At 39.7% G+C, this 21,788-nt stretch overlaps 2 protein-coding genes across 3 annotated transcripts in view; one reads left to right on the forward strand and one right to left on the reverse strand.

The window, feature by feature from the left end:
- Positions 1–21,276, reverse strand: part of ccdc146 (coiled-coil domain containing 146) — a 62,680-nt gene extending 41,404 nt beyond the window's left edge. The window contains exons 1-4 of one of the 2 annotated variants that reach the window (XM_020599489.1): positions 20,081–20,165; positions 19,112–19,299; positions 1,795–1,877; positions 78–293 (exon numbers count right to left, since the gene is read on the reverse strand). In XM_020599489.1, coding sequence (XP_020455145.1) covers positions 78–293; positions 1,795–1,877; positions 19,112–19,243 — 431 coding nt within the window. In that variant the 5' untranslated portion in view covers positions 19,244–19,299; positions 20,081–20,165. Of the gene's footprint in view, positions 1–77; positions 294–1,794; positions 1,878–19,111; positions 19,300–20,080; positions 20,166–20,566 lie in introns of those variants that run through there. The other variant, XM_020599488.1, reaches the window with a different exon arrangement.
- fgl2a (fibrinogen-like 2a) lies at positions 5,365–17,767 on the forward strand. Its single transcript, XM_020599490.1, has 5 exons — positions 5,365–6,183; positions 6,996–7,200; positions 12,958–13,177; positions 16,559–16,729; positions 16,819–17,767. Exons 1-5 carry the CDS (start codon positions 5,608–5,610, stop codon positions 17,132–17,134), a joined length of 1,488 nt encoding a protein of 495 aa, XP_020455146.1. The 5' UTR covers positions 5,365–5,607; the 3' UTR covers positions 17,135–17,767.
- Positions 21,277–21,788: the final 512 nt, after the last annotated feature.

The raw sequence follows: 21,788 nt of genomic DNA on the forward strand, positions 1-21,788 counted from the left end.
TTTAATAGCTGAGTGAAAATGCAACTCGTAGCTCGTGATTGCAATTACAATGTGTATACTGTATGTCTACAGCTCACCACTTCACTTGGTGTTGTGTATCATACTCTCTGTCCTCGGCAGCTTTCAGTTCATTATATGCCTGGAGGAGCTGTTGCCTCAGTTTTTTGACCTCACTTTCAGGCTCCTCAGATATGCTCTGGTCCTCTGCTCTCTCCACCTCGGCCTGCAGTTTCTCCAGCTCAGTATGACGCCGCTTTGCCTCTCCCAAAAGCTGGATCTCAGAGTCCTGTGTACTGTTGGATCAAACAATGATGTGGTAACCTATGTAGGCTACAGATACTACAGATACTATGCACAAACCGGTGGTTAAATTTTCAACAACTAGTAGACCAAAAGGCAGCAAGGGTTGCAGCCCCGACTGGCTCAGGGCCTTACTGTGCGAAGTTTGCATGTTCTCAACATGCCTGTGTGGGTTTTCTCCAGGTACTCTGCCTTCCTCCCACAGACCAAAGACATGCAGCTTAGGTTGACTAGTAACTCTAAATTGCCCGTAGGAGTGTATGTGGATGTGTGTGGTTGTCTGTCTCTAACCCTCCTGTTATGTTGCGGGTCAAATTGACCCACGAACATAACTGCTGAGCAGGCATCACCTGAGAAATTAACATAACAGGAGGGTTCCCTCCTGTTATGTTCATTTCTTCATATCAAATATTTGTCTCATTTAAAGCAGTTATGTCAATTTGACCCGCAACATAACAGGAGGGCTAAGTGTCAGCCCTGAGATAGACTGGTGACCTGTCCAGGGTGCACTCCACCTCTTGCCTAGTGGCAGCTTGGATTGGCTCCAGCCCCCTGCAACCCTCTTCAGGATAAGCTGTATAGATAATGGATGGATAGTAGGCTAAAACCACATTAGGTAGTTTTAATCTTTACTGTGTTTGTATTTCACTGTCAAAGTAAGATCATTAGCATTAAAATGAGTTGGAATACATTTAACCCTTTCCTCAATCGGTCATTAAATTTTAAATATTATTTCAGTTGTTTCTATTTCTTTTTTTATACATGAGAACATGACACTATCTCTACTATCTCTCAGGTATTATTGAGAAAAGATTCACTTATGTTTGCATAGCAATACAGTATATAGTTCATTATATTTAAATGACAACTGAATTTCACAATTCTTCTCTCAAGAAAACTTAATTTCTCTTCTATTATTTTCTATTTCTATTTTCTATTATTTTCCTCGTCTATTAATCACCTTGTGGTGATTTCAAGAATCATTATCAAAGAATTTAATAAAGTTTGAAGACTGACATTTTTAATTTTAGTTTCTCAGCTTTCTTCTACCTCTTTGCTCAAATTAGGATTTCTGATTCCACTAATCTTCAAACGGTCTCCACAGACACCCGTGGTTGATGTCAAAGGTGCTAAAGTACTTCAGTTTTTTTCTTACAGTGGTAGGCTAGTAGTTAAGGCGCAGCGCTCTCGCCGCTGCGGCATCCGGCGTACAATATGTGCCAAATGTCAACATGCGAGTCATCAGTGTGACGATTCGCTCTGGCGACCCCGAAATGGAAAAGCCGAAAGTGACTTTCTATATAAGCTCTCAACTACATCTGATAAGCAGTTAGTCTTTTTCAAAGACACTTCAGCTGGAAGCCAAAACTCAACCCACGTACCAACTTACTTCTCTAGTGTGCAGTACTCTCAACATCTTTGTAGTCAAATATTTCTACAAAATTTAACACACAAATCTGAACTTGTTCCATGAAAGACAGGAGGCAAACATACCTTTTCAGAGTGTCATGCAGTCGCCTGTAGCTGGCTTTCAGTTTGGCCATTTTGGCCTGGCTGATCTTACCCAGTGAAAACAACTGAGGAACACAGAACAGTAATATTATCAAAAATATGGACATGAAAAACAAAAACAAAATAATATGCAGTTAGTACCTAATACAAGTATAGTTTAAAAAACCTGAATGTACTGGGTAGGCAGAATATCCCTGGTGGTAAATGGGATTTAAATTATTTCAGCTTTATATATATTAGGTTTCACTATCTCAAATTTCCTGCTCCAACACAGACCTGTCTGTATAAAAGATATTACGAAATATCACATTCTGAGGAAATCTCTTGTTGCCATGTTTCAGATAAAATATTTAACAGGGAAATATTGCTAGGAACCATATACAGTTCTGACCAGTAAGCAGTTCTGTGTAATATAGCTTTGTGACAAAATTAAGTCCCAGAAGTTGAAAACTAAATCGCTACTCATCACTAATCATAAACTTGTTCAAATTCCAGTTGATCAATCACAACAAACTCCCTGATGTCTGTAAAATGAATTTAACCCAAGCTGGGTTCAATAATCCTTTATCATTACAGTATCAGAACACCTTATCATGATCAGCAGAAACAATAAATCCCTAGATACCAACAATCTCAAAGAGAAAAGAAAACATACAGAAAACAGCCCTTACAGTAAATAACAATAATTAACAATTCTTGAGATTAAAAAAGGTTCCATTACTGTATCTGAATGAAGTGATAAAAGATACACAGATGCAAAAACAAAATAAGACACAGCAAAAGGAGGGACTGCTTGTAAAAAGAGAAAAGTATCTGTAAGAGTCTCTTTGGCAAGGTAGTTCATGCGTATAACAGTGACAGAAAGAAAGGACAGGTGTTGTTTCCTGTCTTATCTTCAGAGCCAGTAAAGTGTGGAGTAATGAAGGATAGCCTTGCCTGTATCAAAGAGATGCAGGACTGAGGATATCTCAGGTCAGACTGTGTAGCAGCTAATCTAACGGCAGTGAACACATACAAAGGCTCTGATTATATACGCACAAGCACACGGACTGATATTTTGCCCTGACTTCAAACGTTCGGGATAGCCGATTATGTTTTTAGATTCATTGCATTGTGCAGTTTATCTGGGTATTGTCAAACGTGCTTGCCATATTCCAAGGGCTGAGAGGACAGAGATATCAGTGTCTTGAATGATGTAAATTAGTGCCGGCGTTATTATGATTCTGATATCACATCACTACAAGGAAAAACATCTGACTAGGGTTACATGATCTATGTATAAAACTCTAACTATTGTGAAACCCTCACCCTTCCATCATGAAATGCTGAGTGAGTCATCTGGTCCTAACTGATTTCTATAAATACAACATTAATCATATAATCTAATATTGAGTCCTATAAACAGAAACAGAAATTACGAGAACATTATCTCATCTCACTGACACTGAAACAGCAATTTAAAACAGATTTTCATACCAACTGTTGTTTAAAAAGAAGACTGTGTTGTGTTATTTAGTAGCACAGATAACATGCTAATGATGCGACAGACATCCTGGCTGTACACCGGACATTTATCTGAGCAACCTGAAGCAATTTCAGGCAGTCTCTCTAATTCTGGTGCCAAGACTTATCTTCAGCAGTATAGAGTACTGGAAGCTTTTATAGGGTGGCAGAACCTCTTTGAAGTGAGATAGAGATAATGACTGGAAGATATTTATGCAGGCACATGGATCAGCATACCTGTCCATTTACTTCCTCACCCACCCACCAACCCATATACGTACTTGGCAAAGCAAGCATGTAATCTGCAATGCAGAACAGCACTACAGCCTGCCAGTAATTTGTATGTGTGTATGTGTGTGTGTGTGTGTGTGTGTGTGTGGTGCAGTAGTGAAACAAAAAGAAGCTGCAGGCTTTAATACACTGAACCCTCCAGGAGAAAAATAATGACCATTGCCACAAGGCACAGGACTGCACTCCACTAAGTGAGGGAGAGAACCATCTCGCTGTATCTCTGTCTCAAGTCTTCATATTGACTGTCTGAATTGGAGTTGAGCCGAAAACCAAATTGAATCTCTGTGTAAGATTTTGTGCTGTAATATTTTCCAGCCTGGAACGTCCCTCCTTCAGGGTCGAGAGCCATTTCTGTATATGAAATCAATTACTGAAACTTTGTCATTTCTCTAGAAATATGACATGTCCATGAGACATCTAAGACCCTGAGGAAAAAATCCAATTACATGACCTATGATTATGAATCATACAATGTACTCAAAACAATAGCTCTGTCCACCAAACAAATAACCAGTGCCAAGTTAATGAACAAAACGTTTACAACCAGACTCCAGTAAAGTAACATCCAGACTGAGAGTCACTTAGTGAAGTGATGCTAGGCGTGGCAAGTCTGCAGAATAAACAGTTCATTTGAATAGCTTTCACTGCCAAATCATTTATATAACGATGAGCCAGGAGACTGCCTAATGTATGAATAATATTTGTGGGAGAGTATGAGTACAATTTTAGCCACAACAGTAAAATCCACCAAAAATGACCATATCACATTATCATTATACAGTATACAAAATAAGTGTATTTGTGGTTTAATAATGATTAACGTACAAGAAAAGATAAAAATGATCTGTTTGCTTCATTATAAATGTTTAATCAACTTATGTAAAACAGTTCATAAAACCAGTGGTGACATCAAGTCTTAAAGGTACATTAACTAAGATTTGACACACTGTCTGATACATCAAGCAAAAATGGGACAGGACATGGTGTCTTGCTGCCTACAGTCAACAGAACAGAATTTATCAAGAATAATTTGGCTTTAATCGCTGTAATTTAGTGTTAGGTGTGCTCTCTGCAGGTGTAATATGTTGTAAAATCTGATAGGCACTCAATTTTAAGGACGTCTATTAGGAATCTGATTTACACATCTCTAACAAATCCTGCATAATTTGCAACATCCTAGCAAGACATAAATCCAGAAAAACAAGTTGTTAGCACTAATGGAAATGGACCTCTGGTATTTTTCTGCTGGCTAACCATGGATTTTACAGTAATTGTGCCCACCTGGAGGGTGACTGGTGGCAGCGATTCAGTGTTTTCAGGAAGGCTTTGGAATCTAAACTTGGTCAAGGGACAAGGCCTTTAAATGTTGCACACATGCAAGGTCACTAAAACAACAAAGTGTGAAATCAGCATCACTCCAATATTAGTTGAGTGGATAGTTTCTGAGTCATTTCATTTCACTCTTCAGGGAAATCAGAGTGAAGCAGGACTGCAGGCAAAGGACCTAACTCTTCTCTCTTTACCTTCCTCCCTGCTTCTGTCACTCTCTCCTTTTTCCACCCTCATTATTTATTTCTCTTTCCCCATTCCCACAATCTCTGTCTGCATCACTATGGTTTTTCACAAGCCTGCTGCTATAGTGTTTTGCATTACGCAATAGTGCTGCCCCTCCCATTTCTGCTCTGCCTTTCTCCCTCCCTCTTCCATCTCCCTCTCTCTGTCGCTCTCTCTCCCTCGCTCGTCCTGCTATTAATGACACAGTCATCTGAGGCAGCGGCAGTTCCCCTGCACTCTCTCCCTCCTGCATGCTGCGCTCATTCACACACACACAGACATTTGAACAAAAAGGATACTGGATACCCATTCACATACTCCTATACTTACAGACAATCTGCAGCTGCACACAAACACACTATTATACAGACACACGCTAAGATCACATCAAAAGCAGTTGTACATGCTCTTTTACTTTACACACACCTTATAAATCTCACACAAAAAATGAGGACGACTGTGATTTGCGTTTATGCCAGCCTCCTGCTTACAGCTACCTTAGTGCCACACACCAGCCGGGCAACGGACTTCCCCATCAACTCACACCAGAGATGGGATACTAGAGGACCTTACACTTTGGAATCTGAATCTGGTATCGCCACCTCCTGCCCAGTGAAACTTAGACCCTCAGGTCAGTGCGGGAGCTCTGGGGCCAGGACAGAGGAAGGGGAGGACTGCCCATACCAGCTCACCTTGCCTCCCCTCACCATCCAACTGCCCAAGCAGTTCAGACTGCTGGAGAAGATGATGAAGGAACTGCAGAGCCTGAAGGAGGTGGTGAACAAGCTGAAAAGTGGATGCCAAGGGTGCCGTGGGGCACATCAGCAAGCTGACCAAGGACAGAGGGATGCTGGGGAAGAAGTGAGAGTGGACCTCACAGCACAGGAGGTGCAAGGTGGGTCCAGCCAAGAGGAGAGGGGAGATGGGACAATCCCTGGAGCTACTGTGGATAGTACTAGACTGGAGCAAGGTTCTATTTTTGGAAAAGGTATGCCAAGCCCAAGCACTATGCAGGAGATGCAGGTAAGAGGCACAGTTAATCTGACTTAACACTTCAAACTGGAAAATGCAAGATCTGACTAAGGAATCTGTGCTGTTTTTATAGATACACTTGATTCAATGCTCAAAAATGACACCACCATGTAAATATTTAAAAAAATGTTTGAGGAATTTCTCATAATTTTCAATAAAAGTTTATGCTATGGCAGCCTAACCCAAATTAGGGTAGGCAGTACTATATTTGCTCTCATATGAAGAAAAAACAAACAAACAAAAACAAATGAGCATTTTATTAACTGTAAAATCCTTATCAGTACATGTTCTATGAACATAATTTAGGTCTGCACAAAGAGGGGCACTGCTCTAGTTTCAGCATTTCCATCAAAGCATTACATTTCCAGCAAGTCAGTATAATTACCAGTCTTGTAAATATTTTAGTGACACTGTTCTAAATAAACTAAAGTGCCCTTTATAAACATTCTCAATACAAAGTCACCTAAATCTGTCCGGTCAAGTACATTCAGCTGGAATGTAAACTGACCAGATGTTAAAAGTCCTTTAAGTCCTAGGTGGCACCAATTCATCAGGGAAAATTCCTGGTACTGTAAAATGGGTGGGGAATCAGCACTAGGCACCAGCCAAATGATGGCAAATTTTGCTGTAAGCTTGTTGACTCTCTCAGCCACTTTGGCAGACAGCCAACCATCACAAAGACTTGTTTCTATTCTAACTGGCTGGTTAAAAAAAATGGAGGTGGCTGGTGACTTCAGTTATCCACCTGCTTTGTATGCAGTGCACAGAAGTAATTTCCTTCCCACCGCTTTGGTCCTTACCAGGTGAAGCTGAACAGGATGTCAGCCAGCCTGCGCAATGCCAGGGGCCACATCTCAGCTCTACAGGGCCGTTTGGAAGGTCTCAACCTGCTCAACATGGACAACGTGCAGGCTATGGTGGACAGACGGGTGGAGAACATCACTGGAGTGGTCAACAAGCTCAGCTCCACCTGCACCAGCCAGTGTGCAGTACAGAGCAGCCCTCAGTGTAAGTCTTACTAAAGTTTTAATAGGTATTCTCTACTTTGTTTTTTTAATAGTCTGGTATTTTCTGCACTATTTCTGTTATACTCCATCATACCTCATCTTTTGTCAGCTTTTTAATGGAGGATATACAGTATTCTCTTTCAACTGAAAACCCCTTTCCTTATTCTCTGTTGTGTTTTGCTCTACTTGGTTCTATCTCAGCTATTTCAAAGATGTCTCTCCTCTTCTCATATTTTGTAATCTCTTTGAACATGATCAAGAGGCTCTTTCTGTTTCTTTTGTTTGTTCTGTTTGTTTCTGCTCTCATAAATTCACCACAGATGTTATAAGATAATGAAACTCCAGCACATACCAAACATGTCCAGTAATTTGGGTCAGGGTAAGGTGAATGATCTAGCATAAGGGCGATCCAATCATGCCTAAATGGACATGGCAACTTGTAATCACTGCAAAACAACCCAGTTCTGGGTGGTCACTTTCACTCACTGAGGCCGGTCTTTCTGGGAAGTGGAAAATTAAATTTCCCAGGCTGACAATGCCTTTGCTAAATATGCAAAGTGGTTTGTTGAATCATGCCTTCACCATTACAAATATGAATAATGTTATGTATTTTAGGAAGATCTGAATTATGAGGAGAAGAGGAATCTTCCCATTGCCTATAAAAAGATACTGTAGTGAGTGTATCTTGCAAATTATAGCTGTTAATGTCCACTACATTAATATAGTACAATCTCAGTCTACTCAAAGTGGCCATAGCAAAAAAAAAAAAAAATCCCCTGAGAAAAATAGCTTTAGGTTGAGATCATATTGTATATGAGTGAGGCAATATGACAACCAGGATCAAAGTGAGAATTCAAATGACCTGTTCTGACATTCAGCTACTTTCCTTATGCAGAAACTCAAAAAGGGGAAAGAGACCAATACTTGGCATCTACAGCATGAATTTTAAAAAATAAGCTTAATGGGAGTGGAATCTCACAGAGACTATGCAAAACTATCAGTAGGAAGTGCAAACTAGCTAAGCTTTCCATTTTACATTGATGTGAATGTTTATTTAAATGACAATGCAGTTGAAATGCAGGCCACTTTTCAGACTGCAACTGAATAATATCCTGATACTGCATGGATGGATGTGAATGTGACACTATATTTGGGCTTTTATGTGGAAAACAGATGTGAGCTTATTTCTAAGTAGATTAGCTGGGACAGTGGTGTGAAGGGAATCTCAGCCTTTTTGCTTGTTGTGTTTCTCCCCTAAATTTGCCTCTCTCCTTCAAGCCCTCCTTCAGTTCTCTCCTCTTCCACTCATACTGTTGCCTGCAACCACCGTCACCACAATGACTTAGCATTTTCTACTGTTATCTTTCTTACGCACATTCAATTACAAACACAGAAATCATTATGTTATGTAATTAAACTATAAGAAACTCATATTCAGTTACACAAAAACTGTCAATACATTGGATTTAAAACAAGGATCGCTATATTATTTTGAGTACAAAATAACTAACACTTGATCAAACACTGAGTAATCAAATCTTTACTTCACTTTATGCATGAAGTCATTATTTTTACGTAAATCTCCTTCTTTCCAGTAACTTGGTGGTTCGTCTTTCTTTTATTTTTCTCTACTTACAGACACAGACACTTCTGCCTGCACTTCCTCTTTTGTAGTGATGTGTGTGCTGACCTCTCCATTTTCACATAACTACTTCTCCTTTTTAACATCAGCAGTACACACAGAACAGTACATTACACTAGCAAAACAACATAAAAAGTCATACATTAGGCTCATACTGCTGTCTACAGCTATCACTGCTATCCGATTCTCTGCTCTCTTCAACAACAATACATTTATCCTAAGTGCATCTGTTCGTCATGCTCTTTTTCATTTATTTTCTCTTGCACTAACTTTGTCTCCCTCTCTCTTTAATCCAATTTCCCAGTGTCTTCCTCCTACTTCTCTCTTCCTCTGGAGGTCATGTTCTTGAGTGATCATTTCTGCATAAAGCAACTAACTCTCATTATCTCTTGCCAACACCGCATGAAGCAATGTAGGCGGCTTTCTCAACATTGGTTACGGATGGTACACGGGGTCAGTACCACTTGTCTCTGCACATCAGTCGGTCATGTTAAGCCCAATAAATGGCAAATTAGAAATGGCAAAATGGCTGCAAGTTAGACAGTTGTGCCTGATGGTGTCTAAAGTGAATCCAAAAGAAGCAGTCAAAAGACAGCTGTTACCGTGGAAATAAACCAAACTCTAGTTTCACAAGATGAGTATAAACAGTGCTGTAATCGCTGTTTTACTCAAGTAATTCTTCTTAATTTAAAAAAAGACATTAAAGCTAATATAAAATGAAAAGGAGAGAGGAGTCAAGGAAGCTATTTTTGTTCAAATAGAACACCCCTCACTAAATAGGGGTGGTGGACTAAGACACAACTTGTCATCTATCTACAATCCTGTTTTGAGATCTCTGCCCAAACATGCCCACCAGGACAATAGGCGTCGGTCCACAAGTGAGGGATCAAAGACAGGTAACAATGCTCACCGATACTGGGCTATAACGACTCAGTCAGTAGGGGACACTGTTGGGCATCAAAGGACTGAAACACCACGGATGGGGATAAATATCTCCGGCTCAACGCCAGTCGGGCAGAACTGATGCAGCGTCTTGGATGAGAGGTGAAACGTCTTCGACCTAAAAACCTAGTCCAGTTTTTTCAGCTTATCTGGATGACTGAGAATCTACACGGATATAAAATGAAAACTTTTTGCATCTATACTGATCCCAATTCAGTCCCATTTTGGGAGACAGTGCATTTTTTTACCTTTTAAAACTAATATCAGATGCTGAATTATTATGCCTTTCTACCTGATATTAATACTACGCAATGAAAAAGGCCTTGAGTGAAAAATGCTTTCCGGTTGTTTATCACAATGTCAAAAGTGCTTAGTGAAGCAAGTCATGGCTAAATGGTTCCCCTGACTCCCAAATAAACTATCCAGCTGCCAAACTGTAGCTAAACCATTAAATAGTTGTTAAACAAGTTGTTGTACAAGCCAAATTTAAACTGTTATGAAAATGTTTTCATCCAAAGTGAGACATGCAAGTAGACCTATAATGACCATCAGATAAAACATTTAAGAGACATTAATGTGTTTATATCTAGATCAGAGCTGTGTTGGTGGCTCACTGGCAAGCAAATGTTAACTACTCACACATTCCTGAGGATTTCAAAACTAACCACGCTGGTATAGCACTTTAGACCACATAACAGTTCGAACAACATTTGCACTCAGTGCGTTTGGAAAAGACATTCAAAATAATCACACTCAAAATACCTTTTTAAATGTTCCCCCCTTTATCCAAACTATTTTGTGCCTAGTTAAAAAGTATAACAGCTGTTGACAAACAAGCTAATAAAACACCAGCATTTAGTATCCACACATTTTAAGCCAATGTTGAATTTCAATTTCAGTATCAAGCAAAGCTAATATTTTTGTCACAGCTCACAAGGCTCTAAGCATTTATTTCACTTTCTTTGCTAATTCCCATCCTCATTGTAAGCACTAATCTTGACTTTCACTCCTGCAAGACTTATTGACAGTCTTGAGGTGAAAAGACAGTAATTCACAACACTGTTTAGGTACATTAGCTCAATTTTTAAACAAAGAAAGAGGATGCCTAATCCACTACATTGTCATAAACTGCTGCTGTGTAATGTCATGACACTACTTCCTTAGGGAGAGGCGTTGCTTTCAGTACTGTTTGCTTCAAGTTGTTTTGTGGGGAAACATTATGCTGTCACTTTGGATACACATTTCCTTTCATTACAAGTGCTAATCTTACATGAGTACTGGTTGTCACAAGACTTACTTCCTTGATAACAGTTTCTTTCCTTTAACGTCAATCATTTAGTCAGTAAAACAGACAATGAGGTATTCAAGCAGTCAGTTGGTCAGAAATGTCAGTCTGTCATCCAACTTTTCAGCTTTTAAAAAAGCAGGCTATGGAAGTAAGCACTGAGAGAGATGAAGCAATCTGTTAGCCAATTAGCCATTAATTTGAATCTGCCACCCTAGTCCTACAGCCAATCAGCCAACAGTCATTAGGGCATCTGTAAATGGCTGATATTAGAGATATTTAGGTTGGACACAGTGCCAGAAGACACTTAAAATGAAGGAGACACTGACAGAATTTACAGATGAATACACTGAATTCCAAGTGCAGACAGTCTTAAAAGGGATCAATTTCAATCGGACACTCAACTAAAGACTGTTTCCAATTTGGAGTGATCTACCATCTGATTCAGCAGTCATTTTGCACCTGAAATATTCTGTCTAATGTGACAGGAAAATAAAATAGATTGCAGAGTCAAACCAGCCAAATATATACAATGGTGACTTTATCTCATGCACCATGTACAAGTTACAGAAGGGTTCTAATGTCATCACGAGGGACGAAAACTGATGTTTGGAAAATTAACATTGCATTTACGGTACCAGGAAGTGCCATGAGACTACACTGCTCCACCCTATTCCACAGACAGTGCTCATTCTAGACATCCCCTCCGCAGACCTCAGAAAACATCTGCCCCTCTGTAATTTGTGGGGCAGCTGTGGCTCAGGAGGTAGCACAGGTCTTTTCCCAACCGGAAGATTAGCGGTTCGGTCCCCGGCTTGTCAAGTCAGCATGTCGAACTGTCCTTGAGCAAGACACTGAACCCCCAGTTGCTCCCGGTGATGTCACCGGTGTGTGAGTGCTTGGGAGTGCGAATGGGAGAATGGCCAAATAATGTGAAAGCGCTTTGAGTGTGCTGTAAAAGCGTAGAAAGGTGCTATACAAGTATAAGACCATTACTCAGTATGGACCCACCTACCAATGTGCTATTATAATCTACCAGACCAAAGAACAGCTTTAACAATATTGCTATAACTCAGGAAGGGTCCACATGCTGGCTGCCCACTGTCAAGATGGTTTACTGTAGGCTTTGTGTGCAGGAGGAGGGTATGCCTTTCTAAAAGAGTTTCACATTTTTTCCATGTTTTGATAAGTCTGTTTCTTTCTTCTCCCAAATGCTAACTGACAGAGGCTTTTGGACCTTGGTTTTGTGTTGGATCAGTGGCCTGCAGTGCATCACAGGAGCAAGAAGTAGAGAAATAAACGGGCAGGTATTGAAAAGATGGGGAGGGAGATCTCAGAGAGTAGCAGAGGTGAATGAAATGAGACTGTTGTGAGGCACAGAGCAAAGTCACTGACTTTTATCGTGTAGCCTTTGTCCCTTAATTTTCTTTCAAGTTAGAGCCCTCTGGCTCTCAATATGATTTTCAGATAAGGGATGCCATGCTGAGAAACAAAGAATAGACTGATATGTACTGAAAAGATTACTGAAAGACAGCATTCAGTGAAACAGTTGTTTTATGTGCTTGATGAAATGTTGAAATGTAATCTGATTAACAGAAAAAATTGTTTTGTTAAGTCAAGGGGAACAGTCTGGTAGCAGAAGACATGGTAAGAACTGTTTCATGTTTAAATGCATTCCCTGGAAATAAATGCAGGACAAAGAACTTCCACAATGACTAAAGCTGGATTTCCTACTAACTTATCTCATTTTCGTTCTTTCTTCCTTGGCCTCAGGGGGTGTTTCTATTATAGTCCTTTTTCTGGGCAGAGAAAAATGCCAGAGCAAAATGAAAAGATTATTCATTATCATCCTGAAACTTCCATCTCCTTTTCTCTTTTTTTTCCAACAGTCATCATAGCCCCTCGGGACTGTTCAGACTACAATGTGCTGGAGGTGAAGAAGAATGGTGTGTATCGTGTGACCCCTGATCCCCGCAATGGGACATTTGAGGTCTTCTGTGAAATGGAGTCGTTTGGAGGTGGATGGACCGTGATACAGCAACGGCTCAATGGTTCTGTCAGCTTCAACCGTACCTGGGCTGAATATAAGAAAGGCTTCGGTAACCTCAGGTACTGAACTTCAATCCTTCCTTGGTTACCCTCTAAATTACCCTCTGAATTATGACCACAAATCACACAATTGTGCTGCATGGCGACTATAGCGCAGCTACCCCAATTAACAGGGCAGTGGTTGATGTGCAGCACTGGAAAACTTTAAATGGGATGCTAGAACAGAACTGCTTTGTAAGCAGTAGTATTGGGGGGGGGAACTGTATACATTTTCATAAATACAACCTACCATTTGCTCAGGTAACCATAGAGCTGTGGTAGAGAGAGACAAGGCTTTCAAAGAATACACAGAAAAATAAAAAACATCAATTAATTCAGCGTTCCCCTGTAACTGCTGACAATAATAATTATCAGTAGGCATTCATGCACACCAGTGAATTAACTAATTTTAACAAAGTTTTTTGCTATGGAGCAGCTTTACCTATCCTCACACAACTTGGGATTGCCCTGTCACTCACTGTTCAGAAGGCCTAATGATGCATGGCTGTTCTCACTACCAGTAATTGCCCACCGCCTGTTTTCACTATAACTGACTGAACATCAGCCACAGCATTAAAACCACTCACAGTTGAACTGAATAACATTGATTATCTTGTTACAATGGTACCTGTCAAGGGGTGGGATATATTAGGTAGCAAGTGGTATTAGGGCCAAATTGGGATGGCTAGACAACCAGGTCAGAGTATCTCCAAAATAGCAGGTCTTGTGGGGTGGTCCCAGTCTGCAGTAGTCAATAACTGCCAAAATTGGTCTAAGAAAGGACAACCCATGAACAGGCAACAGGGTCAAGGGCACCCAAGGCTCAATAATGCACGTGGAGAGCAAAGGTGAACTCATCTGGTCTGATCCCACAGAAGAGCTGTTGTAATACATATTGTTGAAAAACTTAATGCTGGCTATGATAGACAGGTATCAGAATACACAGTGCATCAAATCTTATTGCTTATGGACCTGCATAGCCACAGACCAGTCAGAGTGCTAACAGTGACCCCTGTCCACCACCAAAAGCACTTACAATGGGCATGTGAGCATCAGAACTGGATCGTAGAGCAATGGAACAAGGTGACCTGGTCTGATGAATCAAGTTTTCTTTTACATCATGTGGATGGCCAGGTGTGCGTGCTTCATTTACCTGAGGAAAAGATGGCACCAGGATGCACAATGGGAAGAAGGCAAGGCAGCAGAGGCAGTGTGATGATCTGGACAATGTTCCCATGTGAAACCTTGGGTCCTGGCATTCATATGGACATTACTTTGACATTTACCACCTACCTAAACATTGTTGCAGATCAAGTACACCCTTTCATGGCAACTGTTTCCTGTTCTATGATGGCAGTGGCCTCTTTGCACAGCATAATGTATGCAGCCATGCTGCAAAAATTGTTCAAGAATGGTTTGAGCAGCATAACAAAGAGCTCAAGATGTTATATTTACCTCAAAATTCCCCAAATCTCAGTCCAGTCAAGCAGCTGCAAGATATGCTGGAAAACATAGACCATGTCCACGGAGACCCTACCTCACAACTAACAGGACTTAAAGGATCTGCTGCTAACACTTAGGTGTCAGATACCAAAAGACACCTTCAGAGGTCTTGTGGAGTCTACAGCTCAATGGGTCAGAGCTGTTTTGGCAGCATGAGGGGGACCTACACAATATTAGGCAGGTGGTTTTAATGTTGTGGCTGATCAGTAATAATAATAATAATACTTTATTTATATAACACTTTACAACTTGAAAGGGGCACAAAGTGCTTCACAGCAAACCGTATGTACTCTTAGAAAAAAAGTGAAAAAACCTAAAATAGATTAAAACACACACTTTAAAACAGCGGGCAAACTGCATGTTGAAATATAAATAACATAGAACGAGTTAAAAATAGCTCAGTGAAATGAGTTAAGTACTGAAGGCCTGCCAAAATGTAATGAATGTTAAACGAAGCCAGCCGCCTGGGTCTGTTCATTTCTGCTCGCTCACAATTGTGTCGAGCGATCCTAACACATAGAAAGAAACGAGATCCGACATATGAGGGGGCGAGGCCGTTAATCGACTTGAATACAAATAACAGCACCTTAAAGTCAATTCTGAATTTCACTAGCAGCCAGTGCAGCGAAGAAAGGACAGGGGTGATGTGGGCGTATCTGGTGGTATTCGAGAGGAGCCGTTCTGGACAAGTTGTAGCTACCAAAGAAGAGATTGAGAAATTCCGACATACAGGGCATTGCAGTAGTCGATTCGTGAGGTGATAAAAGCATGAATAGCTTTTTCTAACTCAGCATGTGATAGGAAGGGCTTCACCTTCGTTAACACCCTCAGGTGAAAAAAGCTAGTTTTAACTATCGATCTGACCTGCTTATCGAAATTAAGGTTACTATCAAATATCACTCCGAGGTTTCTATCGGTATCAGTGACTAAGGGAGCCAAAACCCCTAATTTGGATACAAGAGCAGCTGAGTCGGGACTGAAGACAATGTGTTCAGTCTCGCTGTCATTTAAATAAAGGAAATTCTGTGATAGCCATTCTTTAACATCGCGAATACAGTTATGGAGGGGAGTAAGGGCGTTAGAGTCACATTGAATCAGACGCATATAAATCTGGACACCATCTGCATAAAAATGAAAATGAACATTATGTCTTGATATAATTGAGCCGAGGGGTGACATGTATAATGAAAAAAGTAACGGGACTAAAATCGAGCCTTGGGGAACACCTGAGGTAAGAGGGGGTGCCGTCGAGGAGAAATCGCCGATAGCAATAGAAAAGGTCCTATTGGTCAGGAGCGAGGTGAACCAATTTAGCACTGCGTCTTTCAGGCCAACACGGTGTTCCAAACAGAATAGCAAAATTGCATGATCAATGGTATCGACGGCTGCCGAAGGATCTAGAAGAGCTAAGGACTGTAGGACTGAAGTTGATTAACAGATCATAAACTTAAGGGCTAAAATTAATTATTTAAGCCAAAAATCTTTATCCCACTTGCACTGTTTCATCATTATGTTTTAATGCTGTGCCTTTACTACAACTTGGTTCAAATTTCAACTCATTTTCTCTATTTTCTTCTCTGTTCCTGCTGGAAAGAGTTTTCATGGGAAATAACCATGGTTATCTCTTGATAACCATGCCTACAGACCTAGTATTATCTCCCACTAAAAAAACTAATTCTCTTCTTGTTCATCTTTTCCTGTCACACAACTCTCCCCTTGCATCTTTCTTTCTTCTTCTTGCCTGAGGCAATACATAAATTCAGTTTGAGCAAACCTATCCACTCTCTGATCAAGTATACAATATGAGTTTATTTATAATCTAACCCTCATTTTGGTTTGTTCCATTCCCATTTTCTCTCTCTCTCTTTTTTAATCATGTTCCCTTTTATTCTCCTGCAGAGGTGAGTTCTGGCTGGGCAATGACTATATCCACTTGCTGACAAAAGCCAAAGACATGATTCTACGCATTGAGCTGGAGGACTTTGAGGGTGTCCGGGAATATGCAAAGTACGACGAGTTCTATGTGGCCAATGAATACCTCCGCTACCGGCTGTCAGTCAGTGGATACAGGTACAATATAAGATTGTGCCTGCATGCATGTGTGATAAAATGCTCATAAAGGAGGACTACATCTTACATGTATTGATGTGTCACTGCAGTGGGACCGCTGGGAATGCCATCAGTTTCAACAAGCACTTCAACCATGACCAGAAGTTTTTCTCCACGCCTGACCGTGACAATGACATGTACACCTCTGGAAATTGTGGCGCCTACTACAGCTCTGGCTGGTGGTTTGATGCCTGCATGTCCGCCAACCTCAATGGGAAGTACTATCACAAGAGGTACAAGGGAGTCAGGAACGGGATCTTCTGGGGCACATGGCATAATATGTCAACAGAGTATTACCCTACTAATTACAGACAGGCCTTCAAAACTGTCAAGATGATGATACGGCCCAAAAACTATGCTCCATAAGAAGACAGGTAAATATTCAAATGTACAGTTAGATTGCCAAAATTAAAAAAAAAAAGAAAGAACAAGTGGGCTCAAACACTCATACACATGTGCATTGTCATACATTTGCATACATTTACACATGCGTACATATAGGCCAAAAAAAACTACCAGAGTGCAGTAGTAACAAAATAACAGTAAAAAAAATGTGCTATTGCATTTTTCCCACTGTAATGAGTGTGGTCTTCAAAATGTTGGATTATAATGATAATAATAAAAAACAATAAACTATGAATGATGATTGACTAATTTAAAAAAGACATGCAGTGTAAAGGCCAGCCTCATAAAAAATGGCCAAAATATTACAGGGAGGGTTTCCATGAGAGATGTATCACTGTTTTGCTGACATTTTTCCACTTTCTGTCCTGCTGACTCCCGTATAAACCCAGCCAAGACACAGCACTGCACACAGTAGTAGTAAAACCTAATGAGCTATCATTTTCTCTGCTCTAAATGGTTTCATAATTAACAGCAGCCACTCAAGTGAGGTATACGAGAGCTGATAATACAGTTTTGAGTGCGTCTGAAATACAATGTGAAAGGCGTCAAGCTGGGGTCAGAGTCAAACTGTAAAACAAAAAAAAAAAAAAAAAATTACAGACAGCAATACAAAGCACACTTTAGGTAGCAGTGCACGAGTAATAGCTTCGGTGTGTCATTTATTTAATTACACTGGGACACTTTATTAATGTACTGCCATCCTATACAATATACAGTACTGTACAACATCCCAGTATAAATATGCAACCTGAGATAAATTTCTGTTGGATCGTACCCAAGTACATTCAACGTTATTGTTTTTCCACCCATAAATCTGGGTGCATTGAACTACTGCATCTCTTGATGCTATATAACCATTTCCTCCCTGACTCATTCCTTGTACAATACTGACACCTAATGTTAGAAAACTGCATAGCATCATCTAATCCATTTTATACACATTGTAAATGCGAAGGATGGGAAAAGATCTGTTTCATGTGTACAGTATTTATTTTATTTTGTGAGGAATGATACCTTTTATATAATACATAGGTTGTACAGTACAAGGTCTAATTCTTTATATTTGAGCAGTGATAAAGATTATGCATTAGTGTGACCATACATATGTGTTTATTTGAAGCTTTATGTGTGTACAGTACTGATCTTTTCTATCATTAATATTCAACTGTCATGCCAAAAGATATCCACTTTTTTATATTCAAAAATTAATAATGTTCTGGCTACATGACTGTGTACATCGTTTGCCATTTTTAAGTCATTCTGATGTCTGCTCATCTTCAAAAGCATCTTCTGTACTAGAATCACCTTTCAATAAATGTATACATACAGGTTTAGAGTGAGTATCCATGAGTATAAATCTCAAACTCTGATGTGTCTGCCGTTTAGTATTCAGAGCAATTTACAGCACCTCAGTAGAGGGATGAGGTGCTGCATATGCATAAGAAATGGGTTAATGAGGTGTTGAGTCAATAAAAGAACAAGTCCATATCAGCTTCACATAAAAACAGTTGAACTGTTGGCCAGTGATTCACATCTGTTTATTGTATGTGCATCGTGTTAATAAAAGAGTATTATGCTCATCCACATGATTATTTTAAGTTCCAAGTATCCACATTTGTTGAAACATTAAACACATTTTAAGTTAAATATAAGGCACACAAATTTCAGTTACAAGCTCTCTTCCAAATATCAGTTCAACCATAACATAAAATAGGGAGTGCTTTTCCTTAAATGTCCTAAACCTTGTTTGTAAAACAGAGTTACCCACTACACTCTATAATCTTTTGAAAGCATTCATAATCTTTTCTTGTAGGCTTTAAGTAATTCAAGTAAATACAGTCGCTGCTACTAGCAAATGTGACATTTTTCCAACCTATAAATGTTCAAAAATGCCACTCTTACAAAATATGATTATTTAACAAGATTTATGAGTCCTACCTCATCAAGGCAATGGAAACCAGGACTAGCAGAAACATCAGTACTGGCAGAGGGCTGATCTTCTGGAAGTGATGCATCAGGTGCAAGGGCCACTAGCGGGGGGTTCTCCTCTATTCCCTTCTTCTCCTCCATGTCTACCTTTCCTCTACTGGGAAGCCTACTACCCTGTTGCTCCTCCAGTAGACTCACTAATGGAAAACACAAATAGATACAGCAGTTCAACCAGTCTATTATATTATATTAGGTATAAATAGACAATTACCGGACAGGAATCACAAGGGGAGAAAGTACAATACACTTACAAAACAAGGTGTATAGTGTGGTGGAACTGAACTACATAAATATCAGCAACAACACTGATGTTTGATTTGATTTGATTTCCCCTGACGCAAGTTATTCCAAAATGTAATTCAGTAGATGGTGACTGGGTGATTTTGTGCAAAACATGCTGCCACACAACTGTCAATGTAATTTGTTCAAGAATAAAGCAATTTTTGTGTTTGTATTTGTATTGTAGACTCAAAATACTTGCAAGGAATAATACATGCCCAGAGTACCAGTGCAGTTAAACAATTGTCAGATAGCTTTGTACACACTTCCACTGTGCTCTGATTCATTTAATAAAGTCATTTTTATTTAACTATGTGTACATTGGCCACACAACATTTGTGAATTAAAGAAAACTGTTTTAGTGGGCATGCTTGTCAAGGAGCCATAGGGTAAACAGAGAACACAGCCTACCCTGTTACAGAAATACTGTAAGCAGTTTCATGACATGACTAACTTTACAGAACCCAAGCTAGGCTGCACTTACACAAATTAACTTTCGAATGACAGGAACTTCCTGTTTTCAACATCAGCATAGTGCCATTCATTATTTAAAATGTACAACTAATTATTTACCTTCAGTTCCCTTCTTAAAGTCACAACCTAATTTTTTTTTCCTCTGGGGCTTCTGTACCTGCATACCTGCTTCTACCGCTACCACCACAGAAGTCCATTTATGCCATCATGTTTTATGCTCCTTCACGTGCAGCGCCAGAATACTCCCACTCCCTCCTTGCCCCATGGCCTTGCAATACTACAAATTCTTTGACAGGACCAAAAATATTAGGACTCAAACTATTCGGGGCTGAAACCTGAATTTTGTGACAATAACCCATATGTGTTTGTGTATGCTACAGTCTATGTTATAACCTACATCTTAATAATGAAAAATAAAAATATAATTTATTATCGTTACTCTTGCGATTATCAGGATATTACATCATAGTTAAAAAAAAAAAAACCTTAATTATCTGATTAACGAAAAATGGTCCCCATGCCGCTTAAAAGCATTAGCTACTTTTTGCTCACTTAAACCCTGCTATATATAACGTGAAGCTAATTAGTAGCAAATCAAACTAGCGACGCTAGTCAATGTTTGCTAAACAAACATTTATCCAAAAGTCTTACTTTTGAATACCCCGAATCTTCGGTCATGTGCTCAAGACTCTGTCCCAGTTGTCCTTTAAAACTTCAAGACCATAAGACCAGAACGATTTAAATACAGCGAACGATATGGTTAACAAAACCAAATCACAGATTTCACTGTTTGACTGGTATGTTGTGGTTGCCATAGAAACGACGCCATACGTGCTCCTAAACAATGTCTTGTGAAATGCCTCGTTTTCACATTGATTATTTATATGTGTTGTGTTCTTCACTGTTGCAGTAAAGTATTGTTACGAATATAGGGTGAGTATTTCATTTATCAACGCTGTTATGTAATGATACACGGAGACCAGGCTTGTCGTCAGACGGTGTACTTTTTACTGTGCTAGTCAGGAACGTAACATTGCAGGCATAACAAATCAAATTATGAGCAACCAATCAGCAGCAGTGAAACAATGTTGAGCACCGAGTGCTCGATGAAATCCACCACAACATGCAAGCTATATTTGTCTTCCACTTTAAACTTATATTTAGCCAGTAATAAAGCTGTAAAAATTTTAAACAAGTGCAGTTGTTCAATTCGTAATGTATGATCGTGCCGCCCTTGTTAATATTCATTTGTCTATGGAAAAGTGTCCCAGTGTAACAGGCTGGTATAACTAAGGATGGGCAATCGAGGCTTTGTTGAAGCTTCGACACAGTATTCACAAAAATGGTTCATTATTCAGGGCCTCAATGACACAGTGCTTGAGACATGTCTGGTTCATGGATTGTTTGGGATTTGATTCGCCATACACATTCCTGTTCGACTACACTACATGGTTGTATGGTTTCAAGCTGACACAATAAAATATAAAATAAATATGGACTCATGTTGACGACCACGTGTCTTATTTGGCATGTCTGAGTGTAACCCTATATGCTCCTCACTTATATTTTGTGTTATGAAACATTTAAATGCTGCTGCTACATTCATGACGTGTTCTACAGATTCAGACAGATGTCATTCGCACATGGGACTGGTGCAAATACAGATTATGCTTTCAAAAGATTATCCTTATCCTCGTATACAGTATACCTTGGCAAGATGTGTTTTGGGGTTCATTCATAAAGAGGTTCATGGGTATGTGGGTAAAGAGGGTGTGCTTGTTTGTGTAACAGTTTTTTATTGAGAAATAACAGTAAATTGGACACAAGCGGGTTCTCCTTTTACGGGCCAGTTCCCCAGCCTTGGAAAAAAACC

This window comes from Monopterus albus, unplaced genomic scaffold (genome assembly GCF_001952655.1).
Source record: "Monopterus albus unplaced genomic scaffold, M_albus_1.0 scaffold41.1, whole genome shotgun sequence".
NCBI classification, from domain to species: domain Eukaryota; kingdom Metazoa; phylum Chordata; class Actinopteri; order Synbranchiformes; family Synbranchidae; genus Monopterus; species Monopterus albus.